This window comes from Chrysochloris asiatica, unplaced genomic scaffold (genome assembly GCF_000296735.1).
Source record: "Chrysochloris asiatica unplaced genomic scaffold, ChrAsi1.0 scaffold00313, whole genome shotgun sequence".
NCBI classification, from domain to species: Eukaryota; Metazoa; Chordata; class Mammalia; order Afrosoricida; family Chrysochloridae; genus Chrysochloris; species Chrysochloris asiatica.
Window position 1 is genome coordinate 2,354,749 of NW_006408831.1, and position 18,211 is coordinate 2,372,959.

The following is an 18,211-nucleotide window of genomic DNA, read 5'->3' on the forward strand; positions in this document are numbered from 1 at the left end:
TCAAGGACTTCATTCTTCTTGGATCAACTATCAACATTCACGGAAGCAGCAGTCAAGAGATCAGACGATGTATTGCATTAAGGAAATCTGCTGCACAGGAACTTTATAATGTGATGAAGAACAAAGATGTCACCTTGAGGACTAAGGTGCGCCTGACCCAAGTTATGGTATTTTCAATAACTTCATATGGATACGAAAGCTGAACAGTAAATAAGGAAGATCGAAGAAGAATTGATGCCTTTGAATTGTGTTGTTGGTGGAGGATACTGAAAGTGCCATGGACTGCCAAAAGAACCAATAGATCTGTTTTGAAAAAAGTGCAGCCAGAGTGCTCCTTGGAGGCCAATGGCTAAACTTAGTCTCTCATACTTTGGACATATTGTCAGGAGGAAACAGTCGCTGGAGAAGAATGTCATGCTGGGTAAGGTTGAGGTTCAGAGAAAAAGAGCAAGACCCCCGACAAGATGGATTGGCCTGGTGGCATCATTGATGGCATCAAGTGTGGCAACGGTAGTGAGGTTGGCCAAGGATCGGACACTGTTTCATTCTGCTGTGCATAGGGTCGCTATGAGTCGGTTCCTACTCGATGGCACCTGACAACATATGAAAAGACCTGGAGTTAGGAAACCAGGAGGGATGAACACGCTCAGCATTCCTCAAGTTGAGGGAATTGAAAAAAGAATTCAAACCTCAAGTTGAAATACTGAAGAATTTTATGGACAGAATACTGAATGATGCAGAATGTATCAAACGAAGATAGAAGGAAAACACAGAATCACCAAACCAAACAGAAATGGTAGATGTTGAACCCTTTCAAGAGGTAGTATATAATCAAGAGCCAATGATACTGAAGAAAGAAGTCCAAGGTGCATTGAGGGCACTGGCAAAGAATAAGGCACTAGGAATTGATGGAATACACATTGAAATCTTTCAACAAACTGATGCAGCATTGGAGGCACTCACTTGTCTACTCCAAGAAACTTGGAAGACAGCTACCTAGGTAACTGAGAGGAGGAGATATATATTTGTGCCCATTCCAAAGAGAGGTGACTCAACAGAATGTGAAAGTCATTAATATCACATGCAAATAAAAGATAATACAAAAACTGCTACAACTATGCATTGACCAAAAACTTGCAGAGGTTCAAGCTGGATTCAGAAAAGGACTTAGGATGAGGAATATAATTGTTGACGTAAGATGAATCTTGGCCCAAAGCAGAGACTACCAGAAACTGGTTTACCTGTGCTTTATTGACTACACAAAGGCTTTTGATTGTGTGGATCATGATAAATTATGGAAAAGATTGCAAAGAATGAGAGTATTCCAGAACATTTAATTGTGTTCATAAAAAACCCATGCATAGATCAGTAGGCAGTTGTTCGAACAGAACAAGGGAACACCAAATGGTTTAAAATTAGGAAAGGTATGTGCTAGGGTTATATTCTTTTACCATATTTAGTCAATTTGTATGCTGAGCAAATAATACAAGAAGCTGGATTACATGAAGTAAAACATGGCATCAGGATTGGAGGAAGACTCTTTAGCAACCTGCAATATGCAGATGATACATGTTTGCTGAAAGCAAAGAGTACTTAAAATACTTAACCAGTGAAGATCAGGGACCACAGCCTTTGGTATGGGTTGCACCTCAGTGTAAAGAAAACAGAAATCCTCACTACTGGATCAATAAACAACATCCATATAAATGGAGAAAAGACTGAAGTTGTCAATTTCTCAGATCCACCATCAACACTCATGGAAGCTGCAGTTAAGAATCAAATCTTAAGTGCAGTAGGCAAATCTGCTGCACACGACCATTGTGGTGTTGAAGAGCAAAGATGTCAGTTTGAGGACTAAGGTCCCTGATCCAAGCCATAGTATTTTCAATAACCTCATGTGCATGTGAAAGTTGGACAGTAAATAAGAAAGACTGTAGAAGAATTGATGCATTTGAGTTACGGTGTTAGCAGAGACTATTAAAAATACCAGGGACTGCCAAAGGAACAAACCAGTCTGTGTTGAAAGAAGTACAGCCAGAATGCTCCTTGGAAGACAGGATGGCCAGACTTCATCTCTCATACTTTGCACATATTGTCAGAAGGGACCCTTACCTGGAGAAGGGTATTATGTTGGATAAAGTAGAAGGTTGGAGATAAAGAGTAAGACTCCCAACTAGATGGATTGGTGTAGTGGCAGCAGCAATGGGCTCAAATGTAGTAATGATTGTGAGGTTGGTGCAAGACAGTGTTTCATTTTGTTGTACATTGGGTCACTATGAGTCAATTCCAGCTCAATGGCAACTAACCACAACAACAAGAAGCACTGGACTGCAAGATTGGTTTAAACAAGGTCAGCAGTTCAAATCCACAGTTACATCTTGGAAACCTTATTCAGGTTTGTTATGAGTCGCAACAGTCTTGATGGCATGTAACTACAACAAGAGTAATCATTCTGGAGTTCCAGTGTGGCACTGTAGAATAAATTGTTGTTGTTGTTTTTAAGTGCTGTTGAGTCATTTCCAACTCATAGCAACGCTGCATAGGGTTTCCGAGGCTATAAATCTTTATGGGAGCAGAAAGTCTTTTCTTTCTCCGATGGAAAAGGTGGTAGTTTCGAACTGCTGAACCCTGAGGTTAGCAGCCTGATTTGTAACCACTGTGCTACCAGAGTTCTTTGTGGAATGGACCACAAAATTGGTTTGAATTGTAAGGTTGGCCATTCAAACTCACCAGCTGCTCCTTGGAAACCCTATATGGGTCGTTATGAGTTGGAATGGACTTCAGGGCACTTAACAACAACAACGAAAGTAATCATTCATCTGGAGTCCTGGTATGATGCTGTAGGATAAGCACCACACTGCTAATTGAAAGATCAGTGGTTGAAACCCACCAGCCACTCTTTGGAAACCCTATACAGGGTCGCTATGAGTCAGAACAGACTCTGTGGCAAAACAAAATCATTTAGCTCAAGTTTTTCATATTGTCAACTGAGAGTTCTTAAGTGAAAAGTTAATATTTAATTAGAAACCAGTCTTGATGCAGAATAACCCACAATCTGATATGTGGTTGAATAAGGCCCTTGAACCTCCTGCTGCATCTTCCTGAGCTGTGCTCACTGATGGTCATGTAACTGACACTGGTCCAACATTCTGGTTTCGACTTTTCTGAGGGGCCTCTGTCACTCCACCCCCTTACACACACTGGTGGTGTCCTCCCCCACCCCAGTCACTGTCTACCATGGCAGGGGCAGGGGAACCTTGTGTGTCTTTTTTCCTGACATTTGCCCAGAGGTAGATTATTCTGTTACATGAGCATCCAGAAAGATTTGTTAAAGAGGCAAGTGAGTACCAAGAACAAACCCTATTCACATCAATGTAATTGGCTAGGTGACAGATTGGATAAATAACTCTGATATTTATGGGGTTTATCTGCTTAAATCCTCAGCCTCCCAGTAGTTCCCCTCACCAGTATCTCTAAAAGTCAAGATCATGGCATGGCTGGAACAAGGCTCAGAAAAACTATGAAGTAATCAAATTAATTTAGTACTGTTAGCCTCTTTGTTGTTTTTTGTGACTTCTTCTCCATACTTTTTCCAAAGAGTCCTGAGGTTAATGGTTAAGGCTGCTGATCAAAAATGTTAGAGGTTCAAGTCTACCCAGAGACACTTGGGAAGAACCACCTGGTGATCTACTTTTGAAAAAGCCACTGAAGTTGGTTCTACTCTGACACACATGGTCTCACCATGAGTCACAGCCAATTCTGACAGCAACTGGTGTTACTGGTTTGTTTGTTCCAGAATCTTTTTGTAGGAACCAATTGGATATATCTAATCCATTGTTGTTGTTGTTATGTGCTGTGGAGTCGGTGCCAACTCATAACGACCCTGTACAGGGTTTCCAAGGCTGTAAATCTTTACGGGAGCAGAAAGCCTCACCTTTCTCCCACAGAACAGCTGGTAGTTTCGAACTGTTGACCTTGAGGTTAGCAGCCCAATTTGTAATCACTACACTACCAGAGCCCCTTATCTAATCTATTAGATGACCATTAATACATGCATTAGCCCTTCAAGAGATATTTTTGCATTTTAGCAATTAAAAAAAAAAAAGAAATCAACCATCCACAAGACTAGGCACCTTTTATGGACATTGAGGTTTCTGTCTTTGAATCATGTTGTCTAATCATCTGTCAAAGTCGCATTGTGACCCTGTTCAGGGAAGTCCAGGCCCTGGTGCAGGGCTGTTGGAGTCTTGCTTTTCCTCCCAGGATCCCCTAGTCTGGGTAAGCACATAAAGGACCCACCAGGCCAGGGAGGTAGAGATGATGGTTTAGGGCAACCTTCCAAAGTCAAGCCACAACTTTAAATTGTTTGGGGAGTAGTCCTAAAACCTAGTCTTGTTGTCATGGTTTCACCTAATTTTTATCAGCTGGATAGGGATGAGGCTTTATTGTCGTATGTTTAATGCTTTTGCTCAGATCTTTGGCTAACCAATGTTTTTCCATGACTTTTTGACAGTTATTTTTGCTCAATAATGAATAATAGAGTGAGATTTACAATCTGTATATGACAACATTCATTTTATTTTGACATTCCGTTTCTAGACAGCAAAGGTTTTATAATTAGGTTTTGCTTCTGCCAAGACATTGCTGAAAAACTGTTTCCCTGAAAAGACAAGAAAAAAACACAAAACCAAGAAAAAAACACAAAACCGTCCATAACTTCCTTTACTGGTTTGAGTCATCTTATTTTGATTTAGAACTTTTTTCATAAGTCAGTCAGGAAATGAAATAAAATTTTCTCTTGAAAATGAATTCTTAACAAGAAGAAAAAAGATTAACTGTTGCCAAAAAGAAAATTAGGAGGGAAAATGAGAAGAAACACATTGGAACTGTGGTACTATTGATTTTGTTTTCTTTAATTTATATCAGACTTAAGTGAGCAACACATGAGACTCCCTTTTCGCCCTTGTTTCAAATGAGCGTGGTTCATTTTTGCCACAAATCTGATCAGCTTTAAGACAAACTCTTTGAAATACCTAGGAGACTGCAACTAGAAAAGATGAACAGCCCTCTACTTTTTCACACATGCACCCAACTCAAAGCCTGACTCGATGGAGTCTGCTCCAATGCTGTGACCCTACACTGGCATCCGCTAGATGCCACATGCGGCAGTTCAAGTCCAGTAAAGTGAACTGTCTGCTGCGTCTATGGTCGGCTCTGTTACAGGGAGGACACATGGCAGGTGTGTCAACTGCCAGATCTTTCTCCCTGGACTACTCTTGGAGAGGGAACCACATTGTTAACTAATGATAGAAACACGTATCATTACTAATGACAAAAACATCACAGCTGAGCTAATGCCAAAAACAGTCACACTCATGCCGTCAGCGCTTCCCCACTAACAGTGTATAGAAACACCTTCTAGCTCCTACAGGATCAGCAGCAGCCAAATTCTCTTGATAGCCCAGAACATTTTCACTTCTGAATCATAACTGAAAAGCTGCTCCTAGAATCAGATTCAAATCCTCGTCACCTTTATCCCCTTCATCTCTTCTCTGACTTTCACCAACATCATTGTCCAATATGGAACACTTGTTTCTATTGAACACTAGCAAATAAATATCAAAATGTGAAAGGTATGATATATAGTATCTCAAAGGAGCTTATCTATTTATAAAGAAGACAACGTGAGATCCAGGCATGTTCTGTGAGCACTGAGCACAAATGAAGTAGTAGTGCCTGTCTCAGCCATTATGGGGAGAGTGTGCTTTATTTGTGCTTGTGTACAGGCTCTGGTAACGTAGTGGTTACGAATCGGGCTGCAAACTGCAAGGTCAGCAGTTCTAAACTACCAGCTGTTCCGCAGGAGAAAGATGAGGCTTTCTGCTCCTGTAAAGATTTACAGCCTCGGAAACCCTGTACAGGATCAATATGAGTTGGCATCGACTCGACAGCACTTAACAACAACAACAGACTCTTGAACAACCTGCGATATGCAGATGATACAACCTTGCTTGCTGAAAGTGAAGAGGACTTAAAATACTGATGAAGATCAAAGAGCACAGCCTTCTGTATGGATTGCATCTCAATGTAAAGAAAACAGAAATCCTCACCACTGGACCAATAAACAACATTCTTATCAACGGAGAAAAGATTGAAGTTGTCAAGTACTTCATTCTTCTTAGGTCAATCATCAACACTCATGGAAGCAGCAATCAAGAAATTAAACGACGTATTGCATTAGGCAAATCTGCTGCACAAGATCTTTTTAAAGTGTTGAAGAGCAAAAATGTCAGCTTGATGACTAAGGTGTGCCTGACCCAAGCCATGGCATTTTCAATAACCTCATATGCATGCAAAAGTTGGACAGGGAATAAGGAAGATCATAGAAGAATTGATGCTTTCAAGTTATGGTGTTGGAGGAGAATATTGAAAGTTCTATGGGCTGCCAAAAGAACCAATAGATCTATGTTGTAAGAAGTGGAGCCAGAGTGCTCCTTGGAGGCCAGGATGGCTATACTTTATCTCTCATACTTTGGACGTATTGTCAGGAGGGACCAGTTGCTGGAGAAAGATAGCATGTTTGGTAAGGTGGAGGGTCAGAGAAAAAGAGGAAGACCCCTAGTGAGATGGATTGGCAAAGTGTCAGTCAAAGTGTCAGTCAAGGGTGGCAACAATTGTGAGGTTGGCCCAGGACCAGGCAGTGGTTTGTTCTGTTGTGCATATGGTCTCTGTGAGTCCGTACTGACTCGATGGCACCTAACAACAACAACAGTTAAGTAATTAGAGTATTTTATTGAAAGAGAAGAAGTCCGGGTGGCACATTGGTTAAAACATTCCGCTGTTACATGTGATACGTAAATTATGGGTGACTGGTACTCTATGAACAGAGCACATGGAGGAACTTCCCTCTACTGGAGATGGGGCCCCCTGATGGTTTTGAATATACAGCTTGTGTGTAGAATTGAATGTGTATTCAATAAAGTTGTTGTTGTTGTTAAGTGCTGTTGAGTCAGTTCCGACCCATAGCAACCCTGTATAAGGTTTCCAAGGAGCAGCTGGTGAGCTTGAACTACCGACCTTGCAGTTCAAACAGCTTTGCAGTCTGGCGCATTAACCCACAGCGCCACACCAGGACTCCATTCAATAAAGTAGTATGGGTGAATTTTTGAGCCTTGAGTTTTTCTAAGAAGAAATGTGCCAAGGTTTGAAGACAGATTCTTGTAAGCCTTTGATATGTTGTTGTTGTTGTTAAGTGCCGTCGAGTCGGTTCCGACCCATAGCGACCCTGTACAGGGTTTCTGAGGGTGTAAATCTTTATGGGAGTAGAAAGCCTCATCTTTCTCCCACGGAGCAGCTGGTAGTTTCAAACCGCTGACATTAAGGTTCACAGCCCGATTCATAACCACTACGCTACCAGAGCTCCTTCAAGCCTTTGATATAGATGATGAAATTGACTGTCAACTAGACCACGTGTATCAAGGAATTGTTTCCTTCATCTAATCTCACTCAAGATTCTTCTCTCTGTTTCTTTAAGCAAATGAGGACCTGGTATGTTAAGAGCTTGGTCAGGCACCTCATTGGTGGTGGAGACTTAGAATTTCTTAGCCACCAGAGATAGAGGCTTCTCTAAGGGAATGATCATCACCTTAAAATAACTCCTTCTGCAGGGTCTTGGGAAGAGTGTACACTTTGCTGAGATTGACCAGCGGTCTACAGTATTCTGTGACATAGAAATATAAAGTTTCTGTGACATAGAAATACAAAACCACATCCATAAGGGGTCGCCAGGAGCATGGTACTCTATGACTGGATCTGCAGGGGATTGCCACACAGACCTTGTTTGAATCCTAACTTTACCAATTACTAGCTGGTCTTTTAGAATCTTGTTAATGTGTTTTGTTGTTTATTTTCTTTGTTTTAGCAGTAAGAGGGTACAATACTAGACTATTTGGGTTAGTTTAAAACTTAAAAACAACAGCAATTATAATGGTGTTGGTGGTTTTATGCTGTGGAGTTTGGTTCTGACTCATAGTGATCCTATATAGGGTTTCTGAGGCTGTAAATATTTACTGGATCAGAAAGCCTCATCTTACTACTGCAGAGTGGCTGGTAGATTCGTACTGCTGACCAAGAAGCCCAATGTGTAACCCACTACGCTACCAGAGTTCCCTAAGGGTTATAATAGTTGGAGTCCTGGTATTTATTGAGCACTTAGGTTGTACCAAGGAGTTCTGGTAGCATAATGGGTAACGCGTTGAGTTGCTAACTTCAAGCCCAGAAGTTTGAATCCACCAACCATCCATATGGGAGAGAGATTAGGAGAGAGATGAGATTTTCTGTTCCTATAAAGATTCATAGCCTCAGAAACTCTATACAGGGTCGCTATGAGTCGGAACCAACTGGACTGTCCACAAATACCATCACCACCTAGATTATCCCAAAGCACCCTGCCCAGCAGTGTTTTTAAGTGACGTCATTTAATTCTCCCCATAACATATGAGGTGGTTGCTGTTGTTGTTAAGTGCTATTGAGTCAGTTCTGACCCAGAGCGACCCTGTGTAGGGTTTCCAAGGAGCAGTTGGTAAGCTTGAACCTCCAACCTTGCAGTTCAGACGGCTTTGCAGTCTGGCACATTAACCCACAGCGCCATACCAGGACTCCAACTCGTAACCATTACGCTACCAGAGCTCCTTAACATATGAGGTAGGAATGACTATTGCCACATTAAAGAAGAGGAAACGGAGGCAAACATATTGAATCTGGTAACCCAGCTAGTGAGCAGCTAGTCAGGCCTATTCTGCATCCGTCAGACTCGATTCTGTGAGTACAAAATGGTGCCTGGTGCATACAAAACAGAAACAGTTGCCATCCATCCCATCGACTCCAGATCATGGTGCTTCATGTGTGTCCTAGTAGAACTGTGCCCCCTCGGGTCTTCAGTGGCTGAGTTTTCACAAGATCTGAGTGCATTGATTCAAGGCTTTAAATAGGTTCATTCTAGTCTGACCCCCTGCTGACCATTTGCCTTTCCATCTCTGATCTAGTGGATCAGAATTTATAGTTTAACAAGATCCCCAGGTGATTCGTATACAAGAAGGCTTTAAAAACTTCACAGAAAAATCCGTTATCTTTTCATTTCATTTTTCACAAACTTTTTGAAGTCCCCTTGTAGATTTCCAGGTGATTCTTATGTATAGTTTGTATTGAACTGTAGAAACACCTGATTCAGTAGATCTTGGGTGCTGGTGGTTGGGTGCTACGGAGTTAGTTCTGACTCATAGTGACCCTGTATAGGGTTGCCCGAGGCTGTAGAACTTTATGGGAGCTGAAAGCCTTGTCTTTCTCCTATGGGGTAGCTGGTAGTTTGAAACTGCTGACCTTGAGGTTAGCAGCCAACTCATAACCACTATGCTACCAGAGCTACTGGGAATTGGAATTCTCAGCAGGGGAATCAACTGGAATGAACTGATTCAAAGCTCTGTGTTAAACATTTGCTCCATCTGAGGACTCCGCCTGGCACATAGTAGGTGCTTCACAAATGTAGTGTCCTATGGCTTTGGTAGGTCTCTGATTTCTGTAGTAGATTTTTATATTCAACATACTATAACACAGGTCCAGCACACTGCCCTCATGTGGTTCATTTGTATAGTAGTATTTGTTTTTCTTTTTCCCATTGAAGTGCATTACATATGCAAATAAGTGTTGTGGCATTGTGGGATAAAGCACTGGACCTCAAGGTCAGTTTGAACTACAAGGTCGGTGGTTCAAACTCTCCAGCCACTCCTTGGGAACCATATACAGGGTCACAATAAGTCAGAACTGGCTCGACGGTACTTAACAGGATTGTTGTTGTAGTTGTTATGTGCCGTGGAGTCGGTTCCGACTCATAGTGACCCTGTACAGGGTTTCCGAGGTTGTAAATCTTTACCGGAGCAGAAAGCCTCATCTTTCTCCCGCGGAACAGCTGGTAGTTTCAACTGCTGACCTTGCGGCTCTCAGACCGATTCGTAACCACTACGCTATATTTTATATATATATATATTTGTAGTTATGTGTATGTATATATATATTTGTAGTTATGTGTATGTATATATATATTTGTAGTTATGTATATGTATATATATATATTTGTAGTTATGTGTATGTATATATATCTTTTATTGTTAAGTGTCATTGAGTCATTTCTGACTCATAACAACTCTGTATGAGGTTCCTGAAAAGCAACTGGTGGGTTTGAGTCACTGACCTTGTGTTAAGCAGTCCAGTGCTTATCCTATCATGCCACACCAGGATTCTGTGTCTATGTATATATCTCACTGTTTATTTTGCACACTTGCCTGGTTGGTGAGATACTGATTTCAGTCACTCTTGTAACTTTTACTGGTCCTTCACCAAGATTTCTATTCCCTGTGTTGTCTTGGAAGTGAAACCTCTTTCCTGGCATTGCACATGAAGAAGCTTTAACTTGCCATGCTGTCGAGAGGAATTTTTCTCCCGATTAGTTTTCCTGCTGACTGCTTTGTGTACAGAAACATTTAGCCCACTAGATAAATCTTCAACTTTCACAATTAAGAAAAGATCACCAGGGAGTAGAATGCTAATTCAGTTACCAGCTTAAATGGTAAAAAAAAAAAACAAAAAAATTCCAAAAGGAAAAACAAAACAAACTGGTCAACAGTCTCCACTTCTCAGGAGCTTTAAGTCACTAAATGTAAGAAGGATGGGTGGGTGGGCCCAACTTACATGGAAAGTCACACATGAGCATTGAAAACTGGGTCTATCCCAAACCATTACACTCAGGAAACATTCTTATTCATAGAGTGGAGTCTCTGAATGGCACACACACTTGGCTGCTAACTAAAAGATTGGAGGGTCAAGCCTACCCAGAGATGCCTCAGAAGACCTGATATTATACTTTATTAAAAAACCAGTTTCTGAAATCCTTGTGGAGCAGTTCTACTGTAAAGCACATGGAGTTGCTATGAGTTTGGGTAGATTCAATGACAGGTAGGAGGGTAGTGTGGAGTGAAAGAAGAAGGATATTTGAGATGGGAGAGGATGAGAAAGAGTTTTCTTTTTCAAACACCATATGATAACAACGTACACAGAAGTCTTCTGTTCTGAACTGTATGCAATGATTACCACTGTCCTTATGCCAATACCTAACTGTGTTTCAGATAACGGAGGGCAGACTTTGGCTGGGGGCAATAACTGGCCTCTTCGAGGAAGAAAATGGACCCTGTGGGAAGGCGGCATTCGAGGAGTGGGCTTCGTGGCAAGCCCCTTGCTGAAGCAGAAGGGTATAAAGAACCGGGAGCTCATCCACATTTCTGACTGGCTGCCGACTCTGGTGAAGCTGGCGGGAGGACACACAAATGGCACCAAGCCTCTGGATGGCTTCGACGTGTGGAAAACCATCAGGTACCTGAATCACCTCTTTCTCTCTTCCTCCTTCCAAGGATTGAAACCCCAAGAACAGGTTGACTTGACTGAGGCAGAATGATAGATTTATGTTTAATTGATATATATTTTTTAAAAGCAAATGCCCTATAAATATTATAATATATATTGTTTACCTCTACATTTTCGATTGTGGGCCCATGATTCTCACATAAAGAGCAAGATTGTTCTCAGCCTCTCACCCTCTATCAATGGTCGGCTAAATTGTGAATGCCCTTGAGAGTGGAGCAGCTGCGCTGAGAAGTAGGCTGTGGTGTGGATTGCTTTCTATAGGGCACTAGAGGCTCTGCCCTGATGCATACTACAAAAATGGAACAGAGGGCAAAGGAAGAGAGCTGGCACAGAAAGACAGTATTTAACAACCAGATATACCATAATTCAATCATTTCCAATTGCTGAAGGTACTCAGAGACTTCAGAAAGTTGATGGAAAATTCCATTATCTTTTGATTCCATTTGTCCATACACTTTTTGAAGCCCTCTCATATAGGGTATAGTATTTTTCATATAGGGTACAGAATTTCTAATGTTTTACATCTAAATTTTTCTGTCGTCAGTAAACTTCAACATCAGCAAATAAATAGTAAGTTTTGCATACAGTTATTTTACGCTAAGAAAGCTTGAAAGCTTTTAAAATTTAAAACTTTCTGTTAGGTTAGGAATGGGTGGAAGAAGCATTCAGCTGGGCTTCCTGTCTTCTCAGCACCAGCTAGCCTGTTGGTTCCTCTCTGGAAATCTCATCCAAAGGGGATAAGAGAAGGGAAGTTATGCTCCTCACCTACAAACCAAACAGAATAGCTGATTTGATTGATTTTATAGCCCAGCCTGTGTAAATTATTTTGTAATTCAGAGTTCCAGGTTTATCAGATTGAAAACATCATTTCTTTTTAAGCTGTTATTGTTAGGTGCATCAAGTCAGTACTCATAGCAAACCTATGTACAACAGAACAATGTAATCAAAAGACCACAGCCTTTGATATGGATTACCATGGCTTGGGTCAGGTAAACCTTAGTCCTCAAGCTAACATCTTTGCTCTTCAACACTTTAAAAAGGTCTTGTGCAGCAGATTTGCCTAATGCAATACGTCGTTTGATTTCCTGACAGCTGCTTCTTTGAGTGTTGATAGTTGATCCAAGAAGAATGAAGTCCTTGACAACTTCAATCTTTTCTCCATTGATAAGAATGTTGTTTATTGGTCCAGTGGTGAGGATTTTTGCTTTCTTGACATTGAGATGTAATCCATACCGAAGGCTGTGGTATTTAATCTTCATCAGTAAATATTTTTAAGTCCTCTTCACTTTCAGCAAGTTAAGTTGTATCATCTGCATATTGCAGGTTGTTAATGAGTCTTCCTCCAATCCTGATGCCATGTTCTTCTTCATAGAACCCAGCTTCTCGGATTATTTGCTCAGCCTACAGGTTGAATAAGTATGGTGAAAGAATACAACCCTGTCACACACTTTTCTTAATTTTAAAACACTCATTATTCCCATGTTCTGTTTGAACAACTGCCTCTTAGTCCATGTACAGGTTCCTCATGAGCACAATTAAGTGTTCCAGTCACCATCCTGTGACCAGCCTGTATAGTAAACTTAAGAGCACATACTTTTTTTAAAAAAGTTTTTATTGTGAATTATGTAATAGTTTACATGGGAGAGCATTGGCTTTACATTCATCCTATTGTATATTGTTTCATTGGCATGGTTACAATCCCCGTTATGCACCATCAAACAGCCAACGGGTATACCCCACAAGCCTGCACCTCGGTCGTCAGCACACAGCCGCTCTTCCTCTCTGGGTCTAGAGTCCCCAGCCATTCCATCTCTCCACGTCATCATCTCTGCAAGGCTATAAATCTTTACAGGAACAGAAAGTCTCATCTTTCTCCCATGGAACCAATGGTAGTTTCAAACAGCTGACCTTGAGATTAGCAACCCAACTCATAGCCACTACGCTACCAGAGCTCCTTCAGAAACCCTATAGAGGGTTGCTATGAGTCAGAACTGACTCAATGGCAATTAACAATACCAACATCCACAATAAAAACTTGACATATTCACATGTGTTCAGCAGTTGCTCTATTTTTACTTTTTTATATTTTCCTTAATATTAGTAGTAGTGATATATACTCATTATAGATCATTTGGAAACTACAGAAAATAATCACCCAAACCACACATACTATAAATATTTTGTCCTATTTTATTTTTTATTTTCAGCATTTTTTACCACATTGGGAAACCAATGTTCATAAGACAGTCAAGCATCTTAACATTATATCCCTGCTTCAAACTATGCCTCAATCCCTGTATCACAGACCCTGTTGTTCCAAGGTTGAGCATGTATCACTATTTACCTCTGTCCCACTTAGCCCATGCAAGCCTGTCTTAGTGTTCCCCTATCAATCTTGTTCTTCCTACCCCTTCTTGTATTGCCCTCCCCAACACCCGAACTAAACTCCCCACCCCTACCCCACTGTTGTGGTTATGTTATATTCCATTAATTCTTCCCTCAATTTAAGACAGTCTATTTTATCCTGTCATCTACCAGACCTTCTCACCACCTGGATTTCTGTTCCTCTGTGTTTACCTTCTTTCACATTGTAATTGTTTTGATCATAGACTGACCTCCCAGATCCTCTGTTCTTGACTTTTCCATTTGTCGTTTGAGTTCAGGGTGATGCTGCCACGTACGTCATTCTCTCGTTGTTGTCTGTTCTTGTTGATTCTTAGTCCACAGAACTTCCTTTAGGATATTTTTCATAGCAGGAGTGGCTTTGGCAAAATCTCTTAGCTTCTGTTTATTCTGGAATGTTTTATTATACTGTCATATTTGATTGACAGCTTTGCTGAGTGAGGATTCTTGGTTGGCAGGTTTTTTTTGTCTTTCAGGGTTTTATATATGTCTTCCCATTGCCATCTTGCTTGCATGGTTTCTGTTGAGAAATCCAAGCTTAATCTGATTTGCTTGGCTCTGTATGTTACACTTCTCTTTTCCCTAGCTGCTTTCAGGATTCTGTCCTTACCTTTGATTTTGTAGAACTTGATTATTATGTTTTGGTGATTTACTTTTAGCATCTATCCTTCCTGGGGTTCGTTGAGCTTCTTGAATGCTTATCTTTTTGCTTTTCGGGATGTTAGGGAAATTTTATTCCAGCATGTCTTCAACTATCTCCTATGTGGACTTGTGTGATTGTTCCTGTTCCAGAATGCCAATAATTCTTAAGTTATTCCTCTTCATGTTATCCAACATGAATCTTAGAGCTTCTTCAGATTTTTTAATCCTTTTTTGTGTTGCTTTTCTATCTAGTAGTGTTGAGAGATATATCATCCAGAGCACTAGTTCTGGCTTCCATCTCTTCAGTTCTAGTCCTTTGCCCTTTTAGTGTGTTGTCCATTTCTGATATCCTATTATTAATCTTTTGGGCCTCTTTCTGTGATTTTGAATTGTTTCCAATGCTGTGTCTGTCTTATTTGATTGTTCCTGTAATGCTTTCCTAACTTCTTCCTTATTTTCCTCAACTCCAGTGTATAGTGTTTTGATACATTTTATAACCATTTTTCTGAATTCCTTCTCAGGAATTTCCAAAGTCTGCCCATCTTCTAGTATGGAGTGGAGTGTAGGTTTACTTCCAGCTCATTTGCCTCAATCACTTTATCTCGTTTCTGGACGTGTGCTGATATGGTCATCTGTTTCTATTTTGGGGCATATTCAGGAATTATCCGTGGCTTTAATACTTAGATGGGTGTATATTTTGGTATTTTTTATGCTTTCTTGAGTGCCTCCAGGTAGATGTGATCAGGAGATGGGCTTCCCTTTTCACTCTTCTTCCTGAGAAATTTCAAGATGCCACTGTTGGTCGTTGTGACTTAACTCAGGATTTCGTTTCGGCCTACTTCCTTTTTAGTCTGCCTGTCACACTTACAATCCCTGTTCAGGCCTTTTTCCTAGTGATAAACAGTTCAGGGCCGGCTGTGGCCATTTTACACTGCCATTTGGTTTTAAGTGGACACTGTCACTTTGAATTTTGAGATCTGTGCGCATGCACAGTAGAACCCTCTGGGGGTGGGGGCGGGGTGTCCACTTGCTCAGGTACCTGCTCTAGTCACCAGAATGGAGGTGCACAGGCAGTGAGAGACCAATGAACAGATTAAAAAAAAAAAAGAAAAGAATGTCCACACCTTTATCTCCGCAGTTCTGTCAGGTATCCGAGCTGCTCTGATCCTTCCCCTGCTTGTTCTCTCCTAAGATGGGGCTCTGGGAGCAGCTGAGCATCTTGAATTAGAAAGCAATGGATTTCTAGCTTCTGCTACAAAATCCCCTAACTATAAGCCTTCCAACCTTCTAAATATTCCTTTATATGTGGTTCAGAGTTCTGGCACCATACCCTGAGCCTGCTTGGTCCGGTATTCAGTGTTCTTGCTGACGGAGCTCCTCACTGAACTTCTATCTGATCCACCATCTTGTTTGTTCTCTGTATGATGTTCTTGATGTCATCCTACAAATCTGGTTTTTGATCTTTATAGTTCAGTGCATTAAATCTGTTTTTGACATGATCCCTAAATTCAGGTGAGATATTTTCAAGGTCACATTTTGGCTTTCCTGTACTGACTTTAATTTTCTTCAACTTCATCCTGAACTTGCATATGTGCAATTGATTATCTGTTCCACAGGCTGCCCCTGGCTTTGTTTTCGTTAGTGATATTGTTGTTGTTAGGTGCCATGGAATCAGTACCAACTCATAGCGACCTTATGCACAGCAGAGCGAAATACTGCCTGATCCTGGGCCAACCTCACTATTGTTGAGGTTTTTCTTAATTCAAAAAACAGCTATAACAGAACAGTGATAGGAAACTGCCAGAAGTTCAAGCTGGATTAAGATGAGCAAGTGTGAAAGAGGAATACCATTGTTGATGTCAGATGGATCTTGGCTGAAAACATTGAATACTAGAAAGATGTTTACTTGTGCTTTATTGACTACACAAAGGCTTTTGACTGTGTGGATCATGGTAAGCTATAGACAACGTTGTGGAGAATGAATATTCCAGAACATTTCATTGCGCTCATGAGGAACCTATACATAGACCAAGAGGCAGTTTTCAAATAGAACAAGGGACACTGAATGGTTTAAAATTAGGAAAGACGTGCACCATGGTCGTATTCTTTCATCATACTTATTTAATCTGTATACTGAGCAAATAATCTAAGAAGCCAGATTATATGAAGATGAATGTGGCATCAGGATTGGAGGAAAACTCATTAACAACCTGAGATATGCTGATGATACACACTTGCTGAAAGTGAAAAGGGCTTAAAATACTTATAGATGTAGACCAAAGACCACAGCCATTGGTATGAGTTGCACTTCAATGTAAAGGAAACAAAAATCCTCATTACTGGACCAATAAATAACATCAAGATAAATTTATAAAAGATTCAAGTTGTCAAAGTCTTTTCTCAGAACAACAACACTCATGGAAGCAGCAGTCAATAAATCAAATGATGTAATACATTAGACAAATCTGCTGCACAAGATTCTTTAAAGTGTTCATGATCAAAGATAACAGTTTAAGGACTAAAGTATGCCTAACCGTAGTCGTGGTATTTTTCAGTAGCCTCATATGCATGTGAAAGTTGGACAGTGAATAAAGAAGACCATAGAAGAATTGATGCATTTGAGTTATGGTATTGAAGGAAAATATTAAAGTACCATGAGTCACCAAAAGAACAAACAAATCTGTGTTGGAGGACGTACAGCCAGAATGTCGCTTAGATTCCATGGTGGCCATACTTTGTCTCTCATATTTTGGACATATTATCAGGAGGACTTCATGCTTGGTAAAGTGGAGGTTCAGCAGAAAACGGATGACATACAATGAGATGTATTGGCACAGTGGCAGCAGCAATGTATTCAAGCATAGCAACAACTGTGGGGTTGGCATAGGACCTGGCAATGTTTCATTGTGTTTTGCATAAGTTCAATATTAGTAGGTACCGACTCGATGGCATGTAACAATACCAATAATGCAGCTTTCCCACCATCTCTTTCCACAGATGTAGTCAATTTGATTTCTGTGTATTCCATCTGGTGAGGTCCATGTGTCTAATCATATTTCATGTTGCTTAAAAAAGGTATTTGCAGTGAAGAAGTCATTGGTCTTGCAAAATTCTGTCATGTGATCTTCAGCATCACTTCTGTAACCAAGGTCATATTTTCCAACCACTGACCCTTCCTTGTTGTTTCTAACTTTTGCATTCTGTTGCCAGTAATTCTTAATACATCTTGATTGCATGTATAATCAATTTCAGACTGGAGAAGTTGGTAGAATTCTTCAATGTCATCATCACTAGCTTTCTAAATTTGAGTAATAGTGGTATTAACTGATTTTCCTTGTAGGCATATGGATATAATCCCTTCACAGACAACATTATATTTTAAGATAGATCTTGAAAAGTTCTTTTTGATGATGAATGCAATGTCATTCCTCTTCAATTTGTCATTCTGGCATAGTAAACCATGTGATTGTCAAATTCAAAATGAGTAATATGAGCCCATTTGAGCTCACAGTTGTCTAGGATATTGATGTTTACGTGTTTTATTTAATTTTTGACAACTTCCAATTTTCCTAGATCCGTGCTTAATATATTCCATAGTCCAGTTATTAATGGATGTTTGCAGTTGTTTCTCATCATTTTGACTTGTGCCCATTAGCAAATGAAAGTTCCGAAATCTTTACTCCATTCGAGTCAT

General features: G+C 40.5%; 1 protein-coding gene across 1 annotated transcript in view; it reads left to right on the plus strand.

Annotated features, from left to right (window-relative positions):
• The window catches only part of ARSB (arylsulfatase B), a 256,033-nt gene that overhangs the window by 123,209 nt on the left and 114,613 nt on the right, over positions 1–18,211 (plus strand). Inside the window, exon 11 of the mRNA XM_006875191.1 lies at positions 11,178–11,421. Within this exon, the coding sequence (XP_006875253.1) occupies positions 11,178–11,421 (244 nt within the window). The remainder of the gene's footprint in view (positions 1–11,177; positions 11,422–18,211) is intronic.